The 19,255-nt window shown below is 44.3% G+C and overlaps 1 protein-coding gene across 3 annotated transcripts in view; it reads left to right on the plus strand.

Moving 5' to 3' along the window:
- The window catches only part of RABGAP1L (RAB GTPase activating protein 1 like), a 471,992-nt gene that overhangs the window by 91,530 nt on the left and 361,207 nt on the right, over positions 1-19,255 (plus strand). For all 3 annotated transcript variants that reach the window (XM_040360398.1, XM_040360397.1, XM_040360396.1), the window contains exons 9-12: positions 3,643-3,745; positions 6,223-6,389; positions 9,283-9,421; positions 12,482-12,575. In XM_040360398.1, coding sequence (XP_040216332.1) covers positions 3,643-3,745; positions 6,223-6,389; positions 9,283-9,421; positions 12,482-12,575 — 503 coding nt within the window. The remainder of the gene's footprint in view (positions 1-3,642; positions 3,746-6,222; positions 6,390-9,282; positions 9,422-12,481; positions 12,576-19,255) is intronic.

The raw sequence follows: 19,255 nt of genomic DNA on the forward strand, positions 1-19,255 counted from the left end.
CTGTAGGCTTATTTGCATATGCTTACCAAGCTACTCTTAAAGTGGTTATAAAGCCTTAAAGTACAACTAAAGGCAAATCTTTTAGTTTTGAGTGCAGAGGGATCAGAACACTTGTCAGGTTTTTATTGCTGTCTGTATTCCCTTTGAAGAGATTCACCCTTTCTATTTGTATTATTTACCATTATCATTGAAAGTGAAAGTAAAAGATAATCCCAAATTTTGTGTTGTCCCCAGAAAAGTAATAGAGGGGTAACCTTCCAATGGGGACAGCAATTCTGGTGACCTAGGGGTCCCCAAGGAATTCCCTTAATTTGCAGGGATTTTCTCTCACATCCTGTTTCGCTATTGGACAGGTGAAGAACAATGGCACACAGATGGCAAAAAAAAAAAAAACTTACAGGCTACATCCCCTTGCTCTAGCGATAATGAAAAAAAACTTTTGCCTATAGTTCTACTTTAAAGCTTGTTTGGCTGGGCTTTTCCTGTGACTAAAGTCTGCTCTCTGCCTACATCAGGGATATCAGTCCAGGCACCACATTATCACGTCAACAAAGTCTGGATCCGCCAGTTGCCTGGACTGACACCCGTCTCGGCCTCTCAGCGAGCCACTGAGAGCCTGAGACTGCACCGCCGCCCTCTCCACAGCTCAGTGCTCCAATGAGCATGGCGGGAGATGAGCAGAGAGCTGTGACTGAGAGTCACGGCGGAGTTCGATCACTCGGTTTTCAGTGTAAAGGCGCCATAGGACAGATATAGCATCGGACCCATGCTGTATCCATCTAGGTAAGTATGAATAGGGAAAAAGCCCAAACCCATACTTCTCTTTTAAGGTCTTATACCTTGCTTTCTATGCATTAAAGTGATATTAAAGTCTTGTTTTTGTTTTTTTAATAACTTAATAACAGACATGTTATACATGCATGCTCTGTGCAAGGATTTTGCACAGAGCAGCCCCGATCCTCCTTTTCTCGGGTCCCGTGCCAACACCGAAAATGCCTTCTTTCTGTGTCAATAGATGCAGAAGCAGGACTCGGGAGCGTACACTCTGTACAAAACCAACTGAAAAGGAGTGGGGGTGGGAATTAGAAAATATTGCCTGTCTCCAGGCTAGTGCATGAGATATGTAAATAACCTGTCACTCACAGCAAGGGGGCAGAACAGACTAAGGTTTTTCTCTGTAAGTCCGTTTTATTTCACTGAACAATAAAAGAGGATTGCTCAGAGCTGGATTAACTCTGTGTGGCAAGACTGGGCACAGATGATAGGAAATCTTATACTGTACATTGTGACATCAAAAAATAAATAAAACATTTTCGGGTTTACATCCACTTTAAGGTAAACAACATTCTGTGCCTGGGATCCCCCTTCTATACTTACCTGAGCCCCATCACGATCCAGCAATGTGCATGACAAGGGCGGCTCTGTCCCTCGTCCGTGGGCAGATTGATAGCAGCAGGAGTCATTGGCGGTTTTAGTTTGTTCCTTCCCAGCGATCAATGATGCAGGATCAGGATCAGGCTCAGGTAAGTATAAGGTGGAGTTTCTGCAGCTCAAAAGATTTTATTTTATTTTTTTAACCTTATCGCATACAATGTAAAAAGACCTTAAGAGCCCATTCACACAGGGACGACTTTGGATCTGATTTCAAGTCGCCCCAAGTCGCCTTAAGTCGCGCTGCATGAGAAAATCAATGTAAGTGAATGGAGCCGTCTTAATGTACACTACTGCAGTCGCTCCGACTTCAGAAAAGGTACCTGTACTACTATAATCCGACTTCTAGGCAACTTGTAGGCAACTTGTACCCATTGATTTCAATGGAAGTCGCCTCAGAAGTCGGATCACTGTCTTAACTGAAGCAACGATACAGGAAGATAACATATATCCACATCTCCCCCCCCCCCCACTGTAATATCCACTTCCCCTCCCCCCTTGTCGGTGCAGACAGACCCCCTCCCCCCTTGTCGGTGCAGACAGACCCCCTCCCCCCTTGTCGGTGCAGACAGACCCCCTCCCCCCTTGTCGGTGCAGACAGACCCCCTCCCCCCTTGTCGGTGCAGACAGACCCCCCCCCTCTCAGTGCAGACAGACACCCCCAGTAGTAGGACTCCCGGTGTGTCCCACGTGTGCGGGCTCCTCCTCCTCCTCTGTGAGTGTAAACAGAGGAGGGCCGCCGCCGGGTGTACCAAGATGGCCGCGGCTCCGGAGCTAGGCCGAAGCCGTGGCCTTTCCTAATGTTATGGCCGTGGCTCCGGAGCTAGGCCGAAGCCGTGGCCTTTCCTAATGTTATGGCCGCGGCTCCGGAGCTAGGCCGAAGCCGCGGCCATAACATTAGGGAAGGCCGTGGCTTCGGCCTAGCTCCAGAGCCGCGGCAATCCGTGGATCACAGTGTGTGCTGATCCGAAGGGGGTGACCCGTTCGGATCACGGATCAACTGTGATCCGTTGCACCACTAATTCATACTCTAGTTGTGTCCAAGTTGCCTCCCAAAGTCTTGCTGAAAGTCGTGTTGCCCCTGTGTGAATGGAGTCTAAAGCTTAACTCCACTTGTTTGAGAAAAAAACATTTCCCTCTGGGTGATCTGTGTATAGTGCAAGGATTTTAACAAATGTTTCAGATTCCTACTTTTTTTTTTTTCTGAAGCAATTCCTGTGTGTTTTTACTGTATCTATGTGGTAAAGTGAGTCTAATTGGAGTGGTTTCATAATTATCAATCAGCTGTGTACCTGCAGGGCTCTAATATGGAAAGCTTCTGGGTCTGCGTTCTATCCAGGCATGATTTCCTATTGGGAGTATCTATCCAAAATTGACATTTTTGTTGCAGGGTATAACTGAATAATGACTTGTATCCTCGGCAAACTTCTAGGAAAATTGCTGAGCCAATCACACACGCAACAAATTTATGTTTCTGGGGGGGGGGGGAATTCTGTACACATTCTGTGTACAGAACACCTCCAGGTTGTCATATTGCATTGCATTTTACAGAGAATTCAAGAGCTGCAGATTGAAAAGAAAAGGTCATTTTTAATAACACTCATTTACAATATGACTTGTGTCGCAATTGTGTACGCTATTTTATTTTACATTTTTTTACCCACAAAAGTAGAGTTACCCTTTTAAGGTTTTAGAAATACTTTATCATCTATGAAAAATTGTAGGTACTGTAGTTTTTGCACATGTCATTTTGAGTCTGGACATTTGATATTTATTTACTCGATGCAACCTAATTTTTATTTTATTTTTGTTGTTATAGTGTGTTTGTGTGTAGTGAAATTCATTTTATTTTCTGTTAAAATAAATAAATAAACAAACAAACAACTTTAGTGTATTTTCCCATAAAAATCTGTGTTGAATAAACAGTTGCGCAATATCATGCAACATAAAAAATGTCAACTACCACCATTTTATTCTTCAGGGCCTCTGCTTTCCAACGTTATTAAATTGTTTGGGAGTTGTAAATATGTTTAAGCAATATAATGCAGCTTTTTAACGTGCATGAAAAATGAAAAATTGCCCCAGACGCGAACCTGTTAAAAATAAAATGTTTCTTGTGTTTCCTGTGAGCGTGTTCTGTGAGCTTTGCGGCTTTTTATACCTTTCTTGTTCTTGTTAACAATGCAATTTTCTGCTCTGCACCTTTTGTAGGAGTCCATGGGGAAGAGCAGCGATGGCAAAGCATATGTGATCACAGGGATGTGGAACCCAAATGTTCCTGCATTTCAAGCACTTAACGAGGAAACTCCTAAAGGTACGATTTCATGTGACAGAAGACGAAACACGCCGAGTGTGCCTTGTGTACAGACTTCTGTGGAATAGACTCAATCCAATTTTCATGGTTGAAGCTTTTCTCTAGAGATTTCCAGTGTTTTACATCAACTAATGTGTCAATTGTTCTACAACATACTGAACAGTATTTGCAAACAAGTGTTTATGAATGACATAAGAATAGGGCAACACCCCAAGAAATATTCTGTTAACATATATTCAATTATTATGCAGCACTTGTATAGCGCCAACAGTTTGCGCAGTGCTTTACAACATAAGGGCAGACAGTACAGTTGCAATACAATTAAATACAGGAGGAATCAGAGGGTCCTGCGCGTTAGAGCGGTATGACTTCATACTGGATTTTGTATTTCTGCACATTGATCTAGTGCAGGGGTCTCCAAACGATGGCCTGTGGGAGATTCAGTGATGTGTTTTCATTGTACAGAGATTGGGAATCAAGGTCCCATGGTTTCCACTTGAAGCCCCCCAATCCGCACAGGGACCCTGATGTAAGGGGGGACTCTAATGGGTACCCCAATACAGTGGGGGGGGGGGCGGGACGGACGGACGGACTATGATGTGTGTATGGGACTCTAATGGAAACCCCAATATAAGGGGGATTATGTTATATGGGGGACTCTAATGGAAACCCCAATATAGGGGGAGACTGTGATGTGTGGGGGACTCTAATGGGAACCCTAGTATAATGGCGGCTAAAATGTATGGGGTGTCTAATGGGAACCTCAATATAAGTGGGGTCTATGATGTATGAGTGACACTAATGGGAACACCAGTATAAGGGGGTGCTGTGATGTATGGGGGATGCTGATGTGAACCTCAATATAAGGGGGGACTCTGATGTAGCGGGCAATCTTATGGGGACGCTGATATAAGGTGGGAATTTGATGGGGACTGTGATGTAAGGGGTAACTCTGGTGAGGATCCTGATGTAAGGGGAACCCTGATAAGGGACCTATGATGGGGGCCCTGATGTACTGGGAACCCTGATAAGGGACCTATGATGGGGCCCAGATGTAAGGGGAGACTCCTAAAGGGGATTTTTGGCATTGTATCTGCACAGCATACAGTGTGGTCCTTGTATTGGAAAGTGTGGAGATCCTTGATCTAGTGCATTGCCTTCTCATAGAGAATGAGTGTTTCATTTATGGCCCGTTCCGAGCACGTGCATTCCAGTGCGTCTGCATCAAAAACACATGGAAGGTAGGTTATATGGTTTTCAATGGCATACTGTAGTTCACATCAGTGCTTCCAGTCCCAGAAAAACATAGTAGAACATGACACATTTTTCCTGCACCGGACTGTACTGCAAATTTACAAAACGCACTGTAACACACGTCCTTATTTAATTTAATTTAATTTAATTTAAAGAAAAATAGAGCAGTTTGCATTAAAAATGCACAAAAAACACATCAGAACGTCCAAAAAGCACCTGGACTGTGCTTCTATGGTCTGAACTTGCCTGAAGTGTAAAGTCTCTATTTCAGTATCCATTTTGGAACTCTGTTATAGCATTTCAGATTATACAGTTTTGCTTTGAGGTTTAACGTGGTAATTAAAGTGAATCTGAACCTAAGAACAAAAATGTAACATCTTGAAGCTTACCAGTGGCTGTGAGATGGCTGAACTCTTTTTTTTTTTTTTTTTTTCAGGCATTTTTTCATTAAAGGGGTGTTCCAGCCTTTTTTTTAAGTTTATTAAAAGTCAGCAGCTACAAAAAGTGTAGCTGCTGGCTTTTAATAAACAGACCCCTGCTCCACAGTTCCAGCGATGCGCCAGGCAGGGGGCTCCGCTCCTCGCCGGCCTGTGTCTTCATTCCTAGTGTGGGAACCCGGCAGTGACAGCTTTCGGCTTCACGGCCGGGCACCCACTACGCATGCTCGAGCGGCGCCGTCCGATTGGACAGGCGCTCGCCTATAGGGAGGGGCTGCAATAAGGCGATTAAGCTATTCACCTTACCAGCCCCTCGGCGGAAGGAGGAAGTGGGACAGGAAGTCCCACTCCTCCTGAAGCCCCCACTCCCCCCCCCCCAAAAAATTACATGCCAAATGTGGCATGTAAGGGGGCAAGGAGTGGATTAAGCGGAAGTTCCATTTTTAGGTAGAACTCCGCTTTAATCTATACATGGTGACCCTGCCAGCAACACATTTCCTGCACTAGGGTGACATTATTTATTGTACTGTATTGTGTGCTAGGACTATAGACAACCCCACCCCCACCCCCACCCCCAGTCTCCATTCTCTCACAGAACCACACTGGATTTCTGGCAGAATCAATGTGTATTTTTGTGCACTTCTCAAACACATATAATAAAACTCTTTGAATTGTGTATTTAAAAGACCAAAAGGGACCAATTAAATAAAATTCACTGTAATGGTTTACATACGCCTTAAACTGCATGTTTCACAGGGGCTCTCTCTATATAACGTTTCCCCTCAGATAAACGAGTATACATGACAGTCGCCGTAGACATGGTGGTAACAGAGGTGGTAGAGCCCGTCCGGTTCCTGCTGGAGACCGTGGTCCGCGTGTACCCCACAAACGAGCGATTCTGGTATTTCAGCCGCAAAACCTTCACAGAGACCTTCTATTTAAAGCTGAAACAGGTACGTGGAGCTTTAATAGATCTTTTCTCATTGTGTTGTATTGAGTCTCACACATTTTCTTTCTATCTTTCACCTTTGATGTGATCTTGTCCTTCTTTATGCGAACATTTCAAACCAGCGCAGCTTGCAGCTTCAGATCAGGTGTTAATGTGGAGGGAATCTGATTTCACATAGCAAATGATCTGAAGGTTTGTTTTTGTATAACGGTTCCCATTATTATTGGCAACCTGCTAATACAGCTCTTATGTTAAAGCTCACATAATAGGCAAGATCTCTTTCAAATGCTCAGTTTGTAGTTTACATTGTGTGTAGAAAATATAATCGGGGTACTCGGGCTGTATCTGTGTGGTATCGCTATATATTAATAAAGAATAACAAGCTTTTGGCTTTGAAAAGGTTTAGAGGGAGTGTTCTGAAGGAATTGATATTACTGATAGTTTGTTTGCGTTCGCAGTCCTGAATGGCTTTATAGGGGCCTAAAGGTAGAATTCTAGGCAAAGCCCAGCTAGTATTAACTGCTTCATGACTGCCCACTGTAGATATACTGCAGCAGGGTGGCCACTCTGCGCATTCCGTTCTGACAGAGCGACAATCTGCCTTGTTTACATAGGCAGATTGTCGTTCTGCCTGTGTAATCGCGATACCTACCGCTGGGCTCACGCTGTCGCATGCCTACCAAACCAAAGCCAAGGAAAAATCCTTGGAAAAATTCCAAGCTCTATTTACCAATCAGCCTGCTACCAACCAGATTAACCTGTCTAACTGTATGCGTTAGAGCAGTGGTCATCAACCCTGTCCTCAGGGCCGACTAACAGGCCAGATTTTATGTATTACCTTGGGGAGATGCAGACTAGAATACTGCAATCGCTGAGCAGCAAATGATATCACCTGTGATGTATTTCAGTTATCTTGCAAACCTGGCCTGTTAGTGGGCCCTGAGGACAGGGTTAATGACCGTTGCGTTAGCGGTTAACAGGGGTTTGGTTGCACAAATTTGTAAATGCATGCGTAAGCTACAGGCCCTGGCAAGGCACCCTGTGATCTGTAAACCCTACCTCTAACTTATAAGAGGCTCCACAGTGGAAGCACATGAATTCTGATGATATAGATGAAGGTAGATGAACTGGAGGGAGCCCAGCCCTCCTTGAAGGTACAATGGCACATTGAACATCCAGCATGTCGCACAATGGCTGCAATGGTGTCAATATGTTGCCTGACCTAAAATCAAGCATACAAAAAACGTGCCACTGCCCATACCTAGTACGTGACCTGACACTTCTGGGTCTTGAGGGCCCGCTGGCCCGCACCCGCTGTGATCACAGACAGCAGGAGCCCAGCATTGGGTACTGTGATTACACAATCTACCTATTGTCGTTCTGTCAGAACAGAAGGTATTGATCCTGTGTTTTTGCAAAGCAGGAACGAGGATCTTTGCCTTCCCCTAGTCAAAGCATACATTGAGAACAGGCTAGGCACACATTTAACCCTTTGATTGCCCCTGATGTTAACCCCTTTTCAGCCAGTGTTATTAGTGCAGTGACAGTGCATATTTTTTAGCACTTATCACTGTATCCGTGTCAAGTGTCGGTTTCTGATCTGTTTGCCCCAATATCGCAGTCCCGCTATAAATCGCTAATCGCCGCCATTACTAGTAAAAAAAGAAATCTAAAAATATAAATATTGCATAGTTTGTAGGCGCTATAACTTTTGCGCAAACGTGCCATGTAAGGGGGCGAGGAGTGCTAAAAAGCGGAAGTTCCACTTTTGGGTGGAACTCCGTTTTAAAGTGTTACTATAGCCGCAACAGTAAAAACAGTGGGGCAGATTCAGGTACCTTTGCGCAGTTTTTACGGAGGCGCAGGGCAACGTTTTTGCCCTGCGCCCCCGCAAATTTTCTGCGCTACCCGCGATTCACGGAGCAGTAGATTGCGTGGGCGCTCCGGCAAAATGCCCGGCGTAAGCGCGCGCAATTTAAATGATCCCGTAGGGGGCGGGAATCATTTAAATTAGGCGCGTTCCCGCGCCGATCGTAGAGCGCATGCTCCGTCGGGAAACTTTCCCGACGTGCATTGCGGCAAATGACGTCGCAAGGACGTCATTTGCTTCAAAGTGAACGTGAATGGCGTCCAGCGCCATTCACGATTCACTTGCGCAAACTACGTAAAGTTCAAATTTCGCGACGCGGGAACGACGGGTATACGTAACATTGGCTGCCCCTGCTAATAGCAGGGGCAGCCTTACGCAAAAACCGCCGTACGCAAACGACGTAAACTGCGTACGCAGGGCTCGCGTAACGTTGTGAATCGGCGTTGGTATGCAATTTGCATACTATACGCTGAGCACAATGGGAACGCCACCTAGCGGCCATCGCAAGAATGCAGCTTAAGATATGCGGGCATAAGAGCCTTATGCCACGCATATCTTAGGCTGCAGTCGGCGTAACAAGCTTTCTGAATACAGAACACTCGTTACGCCGGGGCAAGTAAGCAATTGCGCTGCGTAACTATGGTTACGCAGGCGCAATTGCTTCTTGAATCTGGGCCAGTCTTTATATGCAATAAAAACATGCTCACTGTGGAACATAACGGGTTAATCCTCTGTGTAAAAAGGCTGTTTGATCATGTCGTCTCTTAACCTCACCTTTTTCCACAGTCCCCAATCTATCTCCTGGTAGAACAGAGGCCAAGCTGCACATGCTCAGTTTTGGTGTGTCTTGATATAGTGTTTTTTTTTGGGGGATAGTGCATGTGATCAGCACAGGGCCAATCAGCACTGTCCACACAGAGGGTCAGGGGTCCTGCAGCAATACAAAGGCCGTAATTATTATCTGCTTTTAAAAAATAAATACAAATTATACTTTTTAAAGCAATCGATTTCCTCTTTATTTCCTTAGTCTGGGAGTAAAGGAGCTGGTGATGCAATCTATGAAGTTTTGAGCTTGCAGCGGCAGTCAGAAGTTGTTGAGGACCCTACCAGCCCAGCAAGCACAAGTGGAGTTATGTCCCCACAAGAAGAGGAGGAGCCAGAGGAAGGTACGTGACTTTTCTGCTTCCTCCTATGGAAAGTATGCTTCGGCTGATTATACACTTTATAATCTCTTAGTAAGACTGTTTAGAATTTAATAGCCAAATGTATTAAAACACTCACACTTAAAATTCTTTATGTTCAGCGCAGGGGAGTCCAGTAGAGTCCGATGTAGATCTCTGCAGTTCAGATGGTGTTTTGGCTTTGTTTCTCCATGCTGTCAGCGTCCTGTGTCACAGGCGACTTCCGGGATTCATGCAGGATCCAGAACGAGGCTTGGGGCGCATTCGGCCAGTCACAGAGAGGGCTGGAGTGCAGAGTTCAATGAAGTAAATGACTGTACTGCCGTAAAGCGACGCGTTTCCGAGCATGCGCACCAAGAGATTATGCAAGGTGTGCGCTCCTTTCTCAAGCTTGCATGAATCCCGGAAGTCGCCTGTGACACAGGACGCTTTTTGTTTTAATGCATTTGGCTATTAAATTCTAAACAGTCTTGCTAAGAGGTGCCTGTTGCTCTGTTTTTCTCTTTTACATATCTGGAGTGGCTTCAACTCCCTGTACAAGACTGCTCTACCTACATAGACTGTACATCTTCACACAAAGCTATAAACGCTCAAAGGACTACCTTATGAACTCGCTGTTCGCTTCTTAATATATTAGAACCTGCGCCGCCACCTGTTGTTGTTGTACACTTTATAATCTAACTATACAATCTACTATACGATCTACTAGTCGGTGTGTATTGCACAGGCTTATGTAATTGGATGCCAATTGAATTGATTGTTTAGGTGGGCTCTAAAAATAGTTTTTTTTTTTGGTATTTGCCCTCCATTATGCCACACTAGGTTACCACGGCCTACATTTGGCAGCACATTTATTGGATACATCCTGCGTTATGGAACCTGCAGTGACACACACAGTTCTGTCCTGTTTAACATACGTGATTGGAGGAGAGCAGGTTATGGGATTTGACATTGCTTTCCACGGTTTTATACTGTAAATCGACCCCACAGTTTGGGTAAAACATATAGGCCCAGATTCTCGTAGATCGGCGTATCTTTGTGCAGGCGTAACGTATCCTATTTACGTTACGCCTCCGCAACTTAGACGGGCAAGTGCAGTATTCTCAAAGCACTTGCTCCGTAAGTTGCGGCGGCGTAGTGTAAATAGGCCGGCGTAAGCCCCCCTAATTCAAATTAGAATTAGATGTGTGACCCCACGTAAATGACGCTTTTTACGAAAGGCGCATTCGCCGTCCGTGGACATATCCCAGTGTGCATTGCTCCATAGTACGCCGCAAGGACATATTGGTTTAGACGTGAACGTAAATGACGTCCAGCCCCATTCACGGACGACTTATGCAAACGACGTAAAATTTTCTAAATTCGACGCGAGAACGACGTCCATACTTAACATTGGTACACTGCATGTACGCCTCATATAGCAGGGGTAACTTTACGCTGGGAAAAGCCTAACGTAAACGGCGTATCTGTACTGCGTCGGCCGGGCGTACGTTCGTGAATTTGCGTACCTAGCTGATTTACATATTTCTAGGCGTAAATCAGCATACACGCCCCTAGCGGCCAGCATAAATATGCAGTTAAGATCCAATGGCGTAAGAGACTTACGCCGGTCGGATCTAATACAAATCTATGCGTAACTGATTCTAAGCATAGATACGACCGCTCAGACTCAGAGATACGACGGCGTATCTGGACATACGCCGTCGTATCTCCTTTGAGAATCTGGGCCATAGAGATTGTTTAGTCGGATGGTAATATGTGCTTTATATGGTCAACTTTTGTGTGACAAGGAGGATGTTTTCTCTAAGTTTCCACTTTTTAATGGCCAGGAAAAGCTTGGGATCTTTTTAATCACGTTTAAACATTCACACATGTCGGTTTGAAATAATAAATGCAGATTATTTTTTTTTTACTAGTTCCCCAGATCACATGGTGACATCAGGGGAAGCAATAATGGCTCATTTACAAAGCTAAAAAATACAAGAAATTTTCAAGAAAGGTGACCATTATTTTCAGCCATTTTTAGAGTTCAATGAGGTTGGAAAATTAGTCACATGGCTAAAAATAAAGACCCTTACCATTGTGTTAAGGCTTTGAAAATGTTACCTTAAAGCGGAGTTCCACCCAAAAACGGAACTTGTGCTCTTTCTGGTTCCTCCCACCCTCCGGTGTCACATTTCAGATACCTGTGTAATCCAGGTATTTGCTCCCACTTACGGGCATAGGTCGCCTTGGCAACCTACGCCACGTCTGGTGCCTTTTCCATTCCCCCGCTGTCTTCTAGGAGACACACAGGTCCCAGAAAACAGCAGGGAAAGAGTTGGATCGAGCAGTGCGATTCCCGCATGCACAGTAGGGAACGCAAGGCTTCACTTCCTGATTCCCTTACCGAAGATGGCAGCGCCTTCATCCGAGAGCCGAGGGACAGATCGGCTTCGGGTGTCGACGTCGCAGGTGCCCAGGGCAGGTAAGTGTCCATATACAGTGAAACCTTGGATCCAAAGCACTCGCCTATCAAAGTGAGTTTCCCCATAGAAGTCAATGGAAACGATGATCATTCGTTCCACATTGACTTCTATGGCATGAAATACTGCATTTGGCCAGGTGCTGGAGAGCCTCGGAAATACTCTGGGACAGCGCGGCTGATCTTGGAAACCATTGGAAAGGCTCGTAAACACTCGGGAATTGAGTATTTCCGAACAATTCCGAGTGTCACCAGTGCCTTTGCACCTCTGGCCAAATGCTGTACTGCACACCCCATTAGCTTGAATTCCGCTCGTTTTGCAAGACGACAATTGCGAACCGAGTCAGGATTTTGAAAAAAAAGTTGCTCGTCCTTTCAAAACGCTCGTTAACCGCGTTACTCGTGAACCAAGGTTCCACTGTATTAAAAGTCAGCAACTGCAGTATTTGTAGCTACTGACTTTTAATTTTTTTTTTTGGCAGAACTCCGCTTTAAGTAAAATCACAATACGAGTCACCATGAACCATTTTAATAAATACATATATTATAATATCTATATAACATAATAACTTATTTTGCAGAAAGTGACAGTGAACTCTGGAGTGGCTCCGGTGACGTTTCCAAAGAATGTCCAGAGAAGATATTGGGATGTTGGGGTCAGCTGCTTATCAAATGGTCAGTTGGTTTTATATTAATATCACATTTTATAGGTCTCAATTCACAAAGCTTTAACACAAGGTTCTCCATTTTACCCAAGTGACTGTAATATTCAAATGTCATTGGGCTCAGCAGAAAATAACAGCACTTTTTTGGAAGTCAATATCCTTGTTCTGGTGTGTTGGTGTAGTTTGTGGATTGAGCCAATTGCTTTATAGCAGTGTTTTGAAGCTCAGGGTGATTGAGCTATGCGACTGTGTTACCAAACTGTCATGGTTAAAGGCAACAAAGCCTGCCATCGCTGACCTTGTCTCCTGAAAATGCTGATCTCATTGTTTTTATTTTATTTTTTCTAAATCGCGACCTAGAACAAGAATGCAAATCTAGAGATCTGACTTCACTTGGTGCCTGCTTGTTCTTGGTCAGGAAGCAGTGAAGAATGAGAGCCAAGCCACTAGCATTTTCAGGAGGAGGAGGTTAGCGATGAACACCTATATGTTCGTCTCAGCACAGTTTACATGGTTGATGTAATCCTCACATGCCTGGCGGTTGGGCGTTATGCCTGAACACTGCATTATGCTTCTCTTGTATTCAGAAGTGCCAGATGTGTTGCAGCATCTTAGACCAGTTTGTGGAAGGGGGGTGGGGGAGGTGACTATGCATGTAGGTGACATGTAGTTAAATAAACTAACAATTTAGCTGAATAAGGGCCCTTTCACACGGGGCGGATCAGTAATGATCCGCCCCATAGGGGATCAGTAATGATCCGCCTCTGTGTGGTGTGTCCGTCAAACTCAGCGGGGATCCTGCGTAAAATCCCCGCTGAGCCGTCGGCTGACAGGGCGGTCCCTGCACACTGTGCAGGGACTGCCCTGTCTTTTCTCCGCTCTCCCCTATGGGGGGATCGGATGAACACGGACCGTATGTCCGTGTTCATTACATCCGCCAGACGGAAGAAAAATAGGATTTTTTTTTCCGTTCGATTTTGCGGAGGCGGGTGATTACGGGTGTCAGCGGATGGTCATCCGCTGACACCCGCAATCACATAGGGACCAATGTATGTCCCGTTTTCATCCGCAACGGATGGATGAAAATGCGGACATATGGTCGGCACATCTGAAAGGGGCCTTACTGTAACCATAATTTCCATCTCCTCAATTTAAGGGACACAGAATTTTTCACCTTCAAGTTACACTGCCTCTTACAGGATTATTGAATACTGGCAAACAAAAACCTGTAGGGAAGCCATGTACAATCTCACCTACTACCAACATGCTTCAGTTTTTTGCTCGTGTCCTAGTAAGAGGGACACGTTTTATTGAGCTCTGCAGAAAAGTATCCACCCTAAGTGGCTTCGATTTTTTTTTTTTTTTTCTAGATTTTGTCTTAGATTTCCGCTGTTCAGTGTGTACATTCTCTGATTGGCTTTTGGAGAGCTGCACCCGTACCCAGCTGGACTGGATGTTGTGCAGCTAGCCTAAATGTAACCTTTGTGCACTAGATTACACATATGGTACCTGGAAATAAGTTTGCCACAAAGCGCTTGTCAGGTCTACAGCCCTTTTCATTGCCCCGGTATTTGCCCTGTCTCCTAAGATTCACTCTTTGAGTAGGACACTTGGGCTGAACACCAGGAGTTATGTAATTTGTTTGGAGCACCAGGCATCTTTACAATAGCAGCTTTCCATCAGTTTCTACTGCAGAAGTGTAGAACATTTGGGTAATAAACAATGATGGCATTGCTGGGAAGAGTCCCTCATTCATACTCTACATTTTTTCTGGTCATTCAAAGAAGCATCTCACAGCTTCTGCTCCTGATTTGCGCCACGTGAAATTCTGTGGTCTTTGTTCCTTTCCCGCTGCCTGTCTACATTGGTCACCACCTGCCATTCAACACTTATGTGCTACCATCTTTTCTTGTGACTACCTGAGGCCTTGCTTTGTACCCTAAGCTTTATGTTGCCTAACCGCCACATGGTTTGATTCTAGATACAGGGGGAGGCAGTTCTACTGTACTGAGTGCCCTCAGCTCACACCCTATGAACCACTCTGGTGCTGATTGCTAACTGATGCAGGAAAATTGAGATATAGGGCATTTTGGTCATATTTATTGCTCTGGATTGGCCTGGGAAGATGCAGTATTCCATCCTGATAAGACTCCTGGTAGGCGTTTTGTGGCTTTTCCAGATTGTCTGGATTTTGTGTCTCAAGGAACAATTTACCATCCTTATTCAAAAGGACTGGCTTTAAACAGTATGGCTGCTAAAGTCCAGATTCTGAGAGACAGGGGCACTTCTGACTCTGCAATTCCAACAACGGTAAAAGTTAGAAAGTCTACTTCTTGCAAGGTTCGTCATTGGATATGGAAGGGATACTTGACTTGATACAAGTTTCACAAGTTCCACACCAGGAGATTTTCCACTTGACAAATGGTTTCCTTGCCACAATTGGGTTGGTACCAGCCAGGGTTGCCAACGTTCAGTAAATTTAAACAGTTTGTAAAATCCGTAATTTTTGCATCTGTCCATAAATATCCATTATGCACGTGTAGTCTGTATGTCCGTAATAAGAGTCAAAAGACTGCACTCCTAGAGCCACTATTCCTAACCAAATAAACCAATGTGTACACTTGAATATTGAACAACATAAAATTTAAAAATAAAGTAAAAAGCGATTATTCAAATAGTGATCAGTCCCAATCCTGGATAATAAATCAAAGTCTATTAAAAAAATCCAAACATCCATTCCGTGCTTGCTGTGATTCACTTCTAGAAATGTGATCCTTAACCAAACTGTGATAAACACCCAAAGTGGCTGGATATGTAGTCTGCTTACCAGAACACATTGACTTCTTTACCCAAAAATAAAGTCAATAAAGGCTTGTGCAGGATAGTGCCTGCTCACATTTGCTGTATATGGAGATAATGTACAACTTCCTCCTCATAGGTCTCGGCCGGATATAAAATAATAATGAAAAGCATCTAAAGTATAATTCCGTTTTATTAAAAAAAGAGCAGATATAAAAAATAGCCAAATGGCTACTTACATTTAGAAGTTCCTATCCCGGCACTGGGGCTGCTGGCTCTTAGACCGATAGTACGGGGATCCGCCGTGCTCCCACCGCCTCCGTCAGTGGCGTGCGTTCCACCTCCCAGAAACCAACAACCAGCAGGGCCAGAAATGACGTACGTAGCGTGACCAGGTACCGCCTCGACGTACGTTTCGTAATAACGTCCTCAGGAAGCGTACCTGGTCACTTGGGGTCACGCAGCCGCAGTGCCGGTTTTTGGTATTTCCAATGGATAACAATATAGCAACCAAGCATTACTAGACATAGTAAATTAAAACAAAAGCCTATAATAAAGCGCACATACTTCATTTTGAAAAAATAAATGGCATTTAAAATAGAAATATTGGGAAACCTTAAATTAATAAAAAACTGCAACAATCCCCAATAGAACAGAAGATGATTGCCTATTAAGCTATACCCATACCCATACCCATATCCATTAACATAAACAACCATAAGCATCCCATACATGATCTAGATGTTGAATGGCCCAGATCATTAGGGAAGCAATATCAATCTCCTACGCCGCAGCATGGGATTTTTTTTTAACTCAAGGCAGAGGCAGTTCTCATCCATGGGTATAGGTCCAAAAAAACAACTGCCCTGTTGTTTCCAACCCAAAGGACGAACCTATCCATAGATGGACAAACTAACCCATAATGTAGAAGATAAATTCTATTGTATATGATGTTAGTGAAAAAAAAAAAAAAAAGTATACTAATAAAAACAAATAAATTCTAATAAAAAATTCTAATAAAAAAATTGAAAGGAGAGTATTCCCAAAAAAGCTAACATAATAAATCGTAATCATTGGAGGGGAAACAATTGAGATCTAACTCAATGTTCATACCAAGGGGCTGCATCGTTTGAAGTTTATACAACCACTTGGTTTCATTTTTAGAAACTTCTTTCTTCATATGTGTTCCCCTCCAATGTTTAAAGATCCGATCAATTCCATAGAAATGGCAAAGTGAGGGATCACTATTATGGTACTGTTTGAAATGCCTCGAGACACTGTGATTAGGGAAACTTTTCCTTATGTTTCTAAGGTGTTCATTTATCCTAATTTTCAGTTTCCTTGTAGTCCGTCCTATGTACTAAAGGGAACAGGGACACTCCAACACATATGTCACATGATCTGAATCACATGTGATAAATGGTTTTATTTTAAAATCCTCTTGGGTCCCCTGGTCTCCTGGTAATTCTGCACGCATTGCATCTCGTGCAGAAATGGAATCCAGAGCCATCCAAAAGAGTAGTTGGTGTAGAGAAAGCCTCTTGAGGGGGGAGGGGGCAAGCAGGAGTGTCAGGACACTCTCTACTTTGCAGATAGAGAAAGGAGCTGTGTGTTAGTGGGTGTCCTGACACTGCTGCTAGCCCCCTCCCCCCTCAAGAGGCTTTCTCCACACCAGGGAGAAAGTCTTGCATTATGGTGTGTAGTTACAGACAGAAGAACAGGAAGTGAGGATTACTCAGAAGAAATAAGGACATTTAAAAGCAAGTGAGTGAAGGAGGACTGCACTAAGGTAAAGGAAGCTATTTAGGGAAAAATTTTTTTACCTTTGCATCTCCTTTAAGTTTACCTGGTGAACATTTTCGGCTTCATCTGATGCCATCTTCAGGTGTAAGGTTCCTCAGGTGGCACTGCCAGTGCCCGAAAAACTTCAGTAAAGCGCCGCTAAAACTAGCAGCGCTTTACCAGCATTTTTCGGGCGCTACCAGGGCGCTTTTAACCCCTGCTAGAGGCCGAATAAAGAGTTAAAAGCGCTCAGGTGCTTTGCAGGCACTTTGCAGGCACTTTGCAGATGCTTTGGTGGCGCTGCCCATTGATTTCAATGGGAAGGGGCACTTTTGGAGTGGTGTATTCACTGCTCCTAAAGCACCTCAAAGAAGCTGCTTGCAGGATTTTTTTGACGTCCTGCCAGCGCAGCGCCCTAGTGTGAAAGTACTCGGACTTTCACACTAGGATTGCAGATGAGACTTGTTTCAGGCGCTTTACAGGCCCTTTTTTTTTGCGCTAATGCACCTGAAAAACACTTCAGATGAAATAGGTCTAGCTATGAACAGTGGGGCAAAAAAGTATTTAGTCAGCCACCAATTGTGCAAGTTAAAGATGAGAGGCCTGTAATTGTCATCATAGGTATACCGCAACTATGAGAGACAAAATGTGGAAACAAATCCAGACAATCACATTGTCTTATTTGGAAAGAATTTATTTGCAAATTATGGTGGAAAATAAGTATTTGGTCCTCTACAAACCAGCAAGATTTCTGGCTCTTACAGACATGTATCTTCTTTAATGGACTCCTTTGTCCTCCACTCATTACCTGTATTAATGGCACCTGTTTGAACTTGTTATCAGTATAAAAGACACCTGTCCACAACCTCAAACAGTCACACTCCAAACTCCACTATGGTGAAGACCAAAGAGCTGTTGAAGGACACCAGAAACAAAATTGTAGACCTGCACCAGGCTGGGAAGACTGAATCTTCAATAGGCAAGCAGCTTGGTGTGAAGAAATCAACTGTGGGTGCAATAATTAGAAAATGGAAGACATACAAGACCACTGATAATCTCCCTCGATCTGGGGCTCCACACAAGATCTCACCCCGTGGGGTCAAAATGATCACAAAAACGGTGAACAAAAATCCCAGAACCACACGGGGGGACTTGGTGAAAGACCTGCAGAGAGCTGGGACCAACGTAACAAAGGCTACCATCAGTAACACACTACGCCGCCAGGGACTCAGATCCTGCAGTGCCAGACGTGTCCCCCTTCTTAAGCCAGTACATGTTCGGGCCCGTCTGAGGTTTGCTAGAGAGCATTTGGATGATCCAGAAGAGGATTGGGAGAATGCCATATGGTCAGATGAAACCAAAGTAGAATGGTTTTGTAAAAACACAACTCGTCGTGTTTGGAGGAGAGAGAATGCCGAGTTGCAACCAAAGAACACCATACCTACTGTGAAGCATGGGGGTGGCAACATCATGCTTTGGGTCTGCAAAGACAACAGGACGTCTGATCCGTGTACATGAAAGAATGAATGGGGCCATGTATCATGAGATTTTGAGTGCAAACCTCCTCCCATCAGCAATCATCAGAAGATGAAACGTGGCTGGGTCTTTCAGCATGACAATGATCCCAAACACACGGCCCGGGCAACGAAGGAGTGGCTTCGTAAGAAGCATTTCAAGGTCCTGGAGTGGCCTAGGCAGTCTCCAGATCTCGACCCCATAGAAAACCTTTGGAGGGAGTTGAAAGTCTGTGTTGCCCAGCGACAGCCCCAAAACATCACTGCTCTAGAGGAGATCTTCATGGAGGAATAGGAACAGTGTGTGACAACCTTGTGAAAACTTTGACCTCTTTCATTGCCAACAAATATATATATAACAAAGTATTGAGATGAACTTTTGATATTGACCAAATACTTATTTTCCACCATAATTTGCAAATAAATTCTTTCCAAATCAGACACTGGCCCGGATTCAGAAACGAGATACGATGGCGTATCTCCGGATACGCCGTCGTATCTTTGAGTGCGGGCCGTCGTATCTATGCGACTGATTCAGAGAATCAGTTACGCATAGATTTCCCTAAGAACCGACCGGTGTAAGTGTCTTACACCG

The sequence above is a fragment of the Rana temporaria genome, chromosome 7 (genome assembly GCF_905171775.1).
Source record: "Rana temporaria chromosome 7, aRanTem1.1, whole genome shotgun sequence".
Taxonomy (NCBI): domain Eukaryota; kingdom Metazoa; phylum Chordata; class Amphibia; order Anura; family Ranidae; genus Rana; species Rana temporaria.